This window comes from Oreochromis niloticus, linkage group LG23 (assembly GCF_001858045.2).
Source record: "Oreochromis niloticus isolate F11D_XX linkage group LG23, O_niloticus_UMD_NMBU, whole genome shotgun sequence".
NCBI lineage: Eukaryota > Metazoa > Chordata > Actinopteri > Cichliformes > Cichlidae > Oreochromis > Oreochromis niloticus.
In genome coordinates this window covers 26,075,538-26,084,037 of record NC_031986.2, presented here as the reverse complement: position 1 = coordinate 26,084,037, position 8,500 = coordinate 26,075,538, and the positions used below count along the sequence as shown (strand labels likewise).

Here is an 8,500-nt window from a genome sequence, read left to right as displayed (position 1 = left end):
TGAGGCCAAGTGATCCTCCACACAGTTTGTTAGTAACAGTTTTGGTATTTAAACGCTTTTTCCTAAAAAGTAATAAAATTTCAGCTATTTTATTCTGAAAGTTTTTCAAGTCTTTATTATTGGGAAGGCTTTAATTTTGAGAACACATTCTGTGTTTGAGCTCTTATTTTTGTAACTCTACTGTGGTCATTTTATTTTGACACTGCCATTTAATGTTTAATCAGCCAGTACAACTTTTATCTTGAAACTGGTGCCCAAAGTGTCAAAGTTCTGTGTTCATTTTTTTACGCAATAATAAAAGTTGTTTTGAAAATTTTCAGCATGGGTACATGGTTTACTATTGGTGCAGCTTTCTTTTGGGGGGGGGGGATTTGAAATTGTATATAAATGTCCGAATGTCTTGATGCATTCTCAATCATCCAGGAAGGTAAATCTCCAAAAGTTGAATCTGTTCATCTGGACGTAGCGTTTTGTGGGAGAAACGTTTCGTCACTCATCCAAGTGACTTCTTCAGTCTCAGCTGACTGCAGGTTTCCCCAAACCTTATAAACAGTACATTTGCATAATGACTGAAACCAGCCCACTGAACTGACTGAACTGACTGAACCTGCAGTCAGCTGAGACTGAAGAAGTCACTTGGATGAGTGACGAAACGTTTCTCCCACAAAACGCTACGTCCAGATGAACAGATTCAACTTTTGGAGATAAATGTCCGAATGTATTTATTACAGCTTTTATTTTGAAATATCTATGCAACTGAATTTATTAATTACGGCAGATTTTATTTTTTTAAATTTGTTTCTAATTCATTACTAATATTTCTATTATTTTTGAAAAGCCACCTAGACACTCCAGCTTTTGGTTACTGACTTTCGGTTGTAGCCCAGCAATGCTTTTATTGTGAAATTTCAGACCGGATATTCGGTATTGTTTATATCGCCTCTCTCGGTCTTCTTCACCGACTCTCCACCATACGCTCGAGCCGAAGATGAGAGCTCTGTGGCGGACTGCGCGTGTTCTCCTCCTCGGCCTCTCCTTGGCCTCCCTCTCCCTGTGTGGTGCGTCCCGGTTCCACATCCCGCCTCATGAGCAGGTGGCCCGGGTCGCGCGCTTCGTTGCGCACCAGGTGGACTGGGCCTCCATGGCCACCATCGCTACCCACAAACCGGTGGTGGGCCAGCCGTTCTCCAACGTCTTCTCGGTGAGCGACGGCCCAAGGGGCTCAGGCTCCGGGGTGCCTTACATGTACCTAACCCGCATGGAAATCTCCGTGCAGGACCTGGAGGTGAGCCTGACCCGGGATATCAGTGTTAAAACAGGAACTGAGTCTTCCCTTTCAGAAGTTCATTTACAATCTGTAGAATTTAGTGAGTTCGACAGACTCGCTGTATCTGCGCTGTGTTGCTGTAACAGGCACTGCGTCTCGTTCAGAACTCCATTAAGAAAACCTCTGATTTTACTGTGAAAGCCATTAAAGTTCAAGGTTACAGGTTCTGGAGCGGTAAAATCTCAATTAAATAACATTTGACTTTAGTGATCTTCTACTTTAAAAAGCCATCAGCTGTCAGTAACTTCCTGTATACAAAACAAAAGTGTGGAACTTGGTAAACACAATATTTACTAACAATAGGCTTATGTAAATGTGTTTACAGTGATTAGCATTGTTTTTAAAGTGTTACTGCAAAATTGGAAACATATTATGGATATTTGCTTTAATACACCTGACATATAGAGGAGCAAAACTGCCAAGGTCTAAAATGCATTTACAAAAACTGAAAAATAAAAAATAGATAAAAATATTTACAAGTTTATGGATTTAAAAAAATGAAATAAGGTATAATAGCCTCATTTAATATTCTTTAATTTGTTTATTTTTTGCCCCTGTTTTTGTATCTTCTTTATCTTTTCTATTTTACTAAAATATATAGATTTATTTTTGAATAGTTCACAAAATAATGTTAATGATGATTTTCTTTCCCATGGCGAAGAAATGTATCATTAAGTTTATTTTGTGTATTTAATGTAATATTATTTTTAACATTTTAATATTCAGACTTTAATTTTAAAAGTTATGTGAAGTTATGCAAAATAATGTGAAGTTCTGCTGAGATGTAAAAACATGAATATTTGAGCTTATAAAACCCCATTTTACATAAACTGTGATGTAAGTGCAGCATGACTCAGCATATTTTCCTGGCAGTGACTCAGCAGTTGCCAGTCACATGTCAAAGCAGAAGCTGAGACCACAAAAGAAGAAGAGAGTGTGTGAAATCTGCTGAAACGACACAGAAAACAGGTTTAAATGAAGTTCAGCTTTGTTAAAGTTTGCTTTATTACAGGAAGTCATCAAAATAAAACACAGAGCAGCAGCTTTTTATTGTCTTGCAGAAGGTTATGAAGTTTGAGCTGAAAAGTCATTTTCTCAGGATTAAATATTTATTTTTAGTACCTCCGATTTTAATGACCTCAGTTTCTTTCTCACTTCTTCAAACAGGTTATAATGGTTCAAATTGCAGATTTTTATCCCAGACACATAAAACAATTAATGATTCTCACATTTAGATATTATTTGTCTGTATATGGAGGATGAAAATGCTTAAATTAAAAATAGATAAACAAATAAATAAATAATACATATTTTAATTTTAAGAAAAATATAGCATTAAATAATAATTGGACACAACTGATTAATTAAAAATATGTTTTCGTCATGTTATAAGATGTTATAAGGTGTGTGTGTGTGTGTGTGTGTGTGTGTGTGTGTGTGTGTGTGTGTTACCTGTGCTGTGTGTATTGATGCAGGTGAGCGCTGTTGCGTCTCTGTCCATGTCTCTGGCTCAGACTGATTACTGCAGGCAGCAGAGCTTCGACCCTCAGAGTCCGCTCTGCGCTCACATCATCCTGTCTGGATCTGTACAGGAGGTACACACACACACACACACACACACACACACACACACACACACACACACACCTGTGTTTTCACGCATGATTAGTTCGGACCCGTCACATGACCACCTCCTCCTGCTGTGGTCCAGGTGAATGGGACAGAGGCGGAGTTTGCAAAGAAAGCGCTGTTCACTCGTCACCCTGAGATGATCGACTGGCCGAGCGACCACAACTGGTTCTTCGCCAAGTTCAACATCACACAGGTACTACACTACTACAAATACTGCAACATAATACCACTGTAGTACTGCAAGTTCAAGTCAGTCCAAGTTCAGATAATTACTGAAGTTGACTTGCTACGAATGCTATGAAACAATCCCACAGTACTACATGTTCAATGTTAGAGATGTATAAGTACTAATATTTCTAATAATACTATAAATACTGTTGAATATTTCCACTATAACAATACAAGTTAAACGTGACATAGGTACATGCAGTACACTGATACTTCTATTATGCTGTTGTAATTTTAAAACATGACACAAATATGAGTACTAATATAATAATCCACTTTTAGTCCATGATACTACTTGTTTAAAACAACTCATTAATATTATAAGTAAATATTATAATACTACAATATCATAATGATGGTATAATAATAATGGATAATACTACTAACACTAAAACACCACACAGATACAGGTAGTACACAATACTACTAATAATAGAAGTACTGCCACCTGCCACTAGTAGTAACTCAGTAGTAAGTCAACCTGTAAATACGCTTGCACAAACTGTAAATACCAACTTGTCTTAAATTCTCTAAATATTTAATACTTTTTTTCTCTTTATCATTATTATTACTGCTATTTTCTGTTATTTTCTTCTTAATTTAACTGCACACTTCTATATGCTCATGTAAAGCTGAGGAGGACGAGCCAAAGAATTTCATTATGGGTAAATGTGGCTACACTGTTTATCTGTACATGACAATAAAACTTGAAACTTGTAATACTAGAAATTTTACCATAATAATATTACTGATACTAAAACATAACTCAGCTATTTATAATACTAGAAAGACACTGCCATAGTACTATTAATAACAATTATAATAATACCACTAATACTACAGATACTCCAGCATCACACACCTTGTAATACTAGCTCTAGCATTACTGTAGCACTTGTAGTCTTGAGCGGACGCCTGTGCTGCTCTCAGCCAATCATGTGGCAGGAAGTCAGCAAGCTACTCCTCCTTCCTTGTGTTTCAGGTGTGGGTGTTAGATTACTTCGGCGGGGTGAAGACCGTCACTCCTGATGAGTATTTCCAGGCAACACCGTACAGGAAGCACCACTGATGGTTTGTAGTCCTACTGTTGTCCAGGATTACTTCCTGCTGGGGCTGAGACCACACCTCCATTTGAAGACATGCAGTTAAACCATCGCCTTGTTGATTTTTCTGCTCATTGTGTATTTTTATTCTGTTCAGGATTCGAACCTGCGACCCCCGCAATAAGAATGTACGAGATATAAAATCCTCCTCAGGAGTTGCACGCCGATTAATCTGCTACGAATCAATTAATTTATCCAACCGCTGAATCCACATCATTCACATCATGCCTGCTTTATTCTTAATTTTAGATTTGAAAGCTTCTGTTTCTGAAAACAGACAAACAAAATCAGATAAAGTTTCCTAAACACAGAAGTCGTCTTTAACTCAGACCTAAATTGTTACATTTGGAGCTTTTCTTTCCTACAGCTGAAACACTCAATCAATGACATTCAGTCATCAGAAATCAGTGTTACATTTTAATCTCCTCTTTCTTTTGATTCACTTAAAAAGATTTCACACGAATCTGTGAATGTGTGTGTGCTCAGGTGTGTGAAAAGACTATTGTTGTTTTGTAGATTTAAACATTATTAAGAAGCCAAGTGTGCTGGTGGAGTTTGACCACCAGAGGGAGATGTCATGCTGAAAAGTTAAACCTGCCAGTCCAGAGGAGGATTAAATCAATAAGTACTTTTATATGAACAAGTATTTTAATGGATTAAATGTTTGTAGGCAAACTTTAGAGACACTTTAAAACAGAACAAACCTTTTTCTAAACATCAAATTTTCCTTTTGTATTTGACCTTTGACCTGGATGCTGTTTAACTAACAGATTTAAAAGTGCAGTTTGAAAAGAATTGCACATAATGTACCACAAATAGCACTCTATGAAACATAAACTAATTTTTAATGAAACTGCAGGAGACTTTAGCCATCAGTAACCACACTAACTACATTTCCCTTGAGTCTTTGCCAGCAGCAGGCTGTTTATTACTTGTGGGTGATGTAGTAGGTTTTTTTTGTATGCTAAAAAAAAGTCTTTATTTTTTATTTTTTATTTTTTTACATATTAGTGAATCAAACAGCCCCAGGTCCTCTTTCATTGAAAAACATGAAAAACAAGACATGTGTCTTGCTTCTTGCTTCTTGTTTAGGATAATAATAACTAGGCTACTTATGGGCGGGGCTTTTTCCAAGCATAGCTTATTTAGGCATTGCTGAAAGGGGAGGAGCTTTAATTATTTGCCTTAAACATAACTTTATGAATAACATTATGACCTGCTGCTTCTTCAAGCTGAATATCAGCCCACACTTTCATAAAAATGTGTTTGCTGTGAAATTTTATTTTTTGAAAGAAAAATAAAGATTTGTATTAAAAAAGGCCTGTTTTGTTTTTTGTTTGTTTTTTAACACATTTAGACTTTACCAAATTATTGTCAGTTGTATGTATTTCATGTATTTATTTTATTTATCTTCATTCATTTTCTATGCATTATTTCTTAGGGTTTTTTTAATTTAATTTGAATGGTTGTGGTTTTATGTTTATTTGCATTATTTTACCCACCTAACCCAATTTAATTGCTTAATATTTTTAAACAATAAATGGAAGTAAACAAAATGGAAAGTAAATGAAACTAAGAGCATCTTAATCTCTGACACTTTAATGAGTTTGTGGTCTCTGGTCACTGGTTTCAAGTCTTACTGGATGAAACATGAGCTTCACCGAGTTAATTATGCTAACATGAAAGTCAGATAGGAGCAAAAACAAGGTTTTTTTTGGCCATATCTACCACTTACCTATCACTCATGGTTTTAACACCATCACCAAGACGTATATTTTAAAAAACATTCAGCATTCAGAGGACAACAGATTCTCCTAGAGCTCTTATATCCACTATATAGATTATAATTATCCTATGAACCGGTGAGAACGGTGGGTTATGTTGTTGAGTTCTTGACAGCAGCTGTATTTGTTAGTGTTTGGAAGAACTCATAAGCTATGGAGGCTAGATCAGAGTTGAAACTGTTGCTGAGGGCCACCATTGACCTACTGGTCATACTTTAAGAACCCTGGGCCTATTCTGCGTTGACCTGAACATGATGGATGCTTAATGGTCGCCTCTATAAAAGATATTTGGCTCAACTACTGGCAATGACGTCCCAGATAACACAATATTCTTTGGCTGATTAGTGACAGCCCCTTTTGAAAGTAAAGTGGGCAGCTCTGACTTCAAGTTTTCAGTTTTGGTCTGTCACAACTGGACAAATAATTCTGAGGTGATGCCATCAGTCAAGTAAAAACCCCACGTTTTTCATTTGAAATTTACAAAACGAAATAAAGTTATCGAAGGAAAAACCATGAGCTGTGTCAGTCAGTGAGTCAGTCGTATTGGCATGTTTGCCAGCGTGGTGAGTGAAATGTTGTTTGGGTAGACATGAAAATAAGCTGTTCTTCTCCCAGAATGTCCTTTTATACTTGGGAATACAGGCCTTCCAAGTCACTGACAACTCACTACACCCACTATGCACCTGCAACAGAAAACTGAAAGACAATTGACAACCCAACAGCCCAAAGAGGTGGAGTCGTCAGATGCAAGCGATGAAAGCAACTACTAATTTGATAGATCCAGCCAAAAAACACTGTCTCTACCACTAGTGTTGACATCTCCAATAATGAGATGTACTTTGGCGTTGCTTTCCTGACCGTAGACCATACATTTCCACATGCAGTGTTGTACAAAAGTGTTTGCCCCCTTCCTGGTTTCCTATTTTTTTTGTATGTTTGTCATACTTAAATGTTTCAGATCATCAAACAAATGTAAATATTAGACAAAGATAACACGAGTTAACACAAAATGCAGTTTCTAAATTAAAGTATTTATCATTGGCCCTGTAAGAAAAAGTGATTGCCTCCTAAACCTACTAGCTTAACAGCAACAAATGCAATCAACTTTTTGGGATACTTTTCAATGAGTCTTTTACAGCGCTGTGGAGGAATTTTGGCCCAGTATCTTTGCAATTGTTGCAATTCAGCCACACTGGAGCATTTTCGAGCATGAATGCATCAACACCAGCACATGAAAGGTCATGCGACAGCGTCTCAATCAGATTGAGGTCAGGATTTTGACTAGGCCACTCCAAAGTCTTAATTTTGTTTTTTGTTTTGTTTTTTCATAAACCATTAAGCCACCTGGGGTCTTTTGTGACCTCTTGGATGAATTGTCACTGTCCTCTTGGGATAACTTTGGTCGGCCAGCCACTCCTGGGAAAGTTCACTGCTGTTCCATGTTTTAGCGGATTTGTGGATAATGGCTCTCACTGTGGTTTGCTTGAGTCCCACAGCTTTATTGAGGTTTTATTCTGAGACCTCAAGTTGAGCACTTTGGCAGTCACCGTTTTGATTCTTTTAACCAGATATGATGCCAAGGAAGACTAGCATCAACACTGCCACCATAGACATTTTAAATCCAGGCAAATTAACTGTTAGCATTATTGAGTGGGCAAGTCTCGACTTGAACTTCTCTCAGCTTTGACACAAATAGCACAATTGGACTGAAATAACTACCAATGGGAGCAAAGGATATTGGTGCTTGATATAAGCTGGGGGTAAATAAATTGGAAAGTTATCTAATCAAACCAAGCCTTGAAATTTAACTATAATCAACTATTGACCAGACAGTCGTGTCCTCCTGCCATCCAGTCCTATTGCCAGCTGCAAGTGAATCTTTTTATATATGAAGGGAACTTTACGGTTTGAGGTAGTGATTTTGAAATACATTTCACTGGCTGTACATGTCAAGTGTAGATGTTGTGTCAATTTTTATGAACACAGTTGTTGATTGCACTAGTTGTGGTACTTGACTAAATCCTGGGTAAAAGTCCTGACAAAGTAGTGGTGGCAGAGAGACCATCAGGAAACCACAGTTTGTGCTGCTTAGTTTTTACTTGCTGTTTGATTTGGGTTGGGGACTAAAACCACTTGACTAAGATAAAATAAAGGTCATGGTTTAGTACCCAGCACATTAAAATGTCTTGAGTTTGCACTCAAAAGTGACAACCTGTAAGTGAAACCAATCTACACAGCCTCTAGCATTGAAAAGCAGCCGTTAAAAGAAAAAGGGTGATGTAAATAATTTAAACAAAGAGTGCTTCAGATTTATTTTAAAGGATTTACTCTCAGTTACATAACCGTCTAAACATCAAGAGCATGAATAGCTGGCAAAAGAAGAGGCTGAATTTGTTTTTCCATGTGTGCTACAGAGTGTGTTCATG

The 8,500-nt window shown here is 37.1% G+C and overlaps 1 protein-coding gene across 4 annotated transcripts in view; it reads left to right on the top strand.

Moving 5' to 3' along the window:
- Nucleotides 1-5,608, top strand: part of LOC102081996 (protein CREG1) — a 12,634-nt gene extending 7,026 nt beyond the window's left edge. For 3 of the 4 annotated variants that reach the window (XM_005462678.3, XM_005462677.3, XM_005462676.3), the window contains exon 12: nucleotides 1-319. This exon is cut by the window's left edge and continues 171 nt beyond it. Coding sequence is in view for 3 of the 4 variants with exons in the window: in XM_005462677.3 (XP_005462734.1) it covers nucleotides 1-13 (13 nt within the window). In the remaining variant the exon portion in view is untranslated. Of the gene's footprint in view, nucleotides 1,286-2,802; nucleotides 2,923-3,038; nucleotides 3,153-4,169; nucleotides 4,259-4,387 lie in introns of those variants that run through there. The other variant, XM_019365362.2, reaches the window with a different exon arrangement.
- The last annotated feature ends 2,892 nt before the right edge of the window (nucleotides 5,609-8,500 follow it).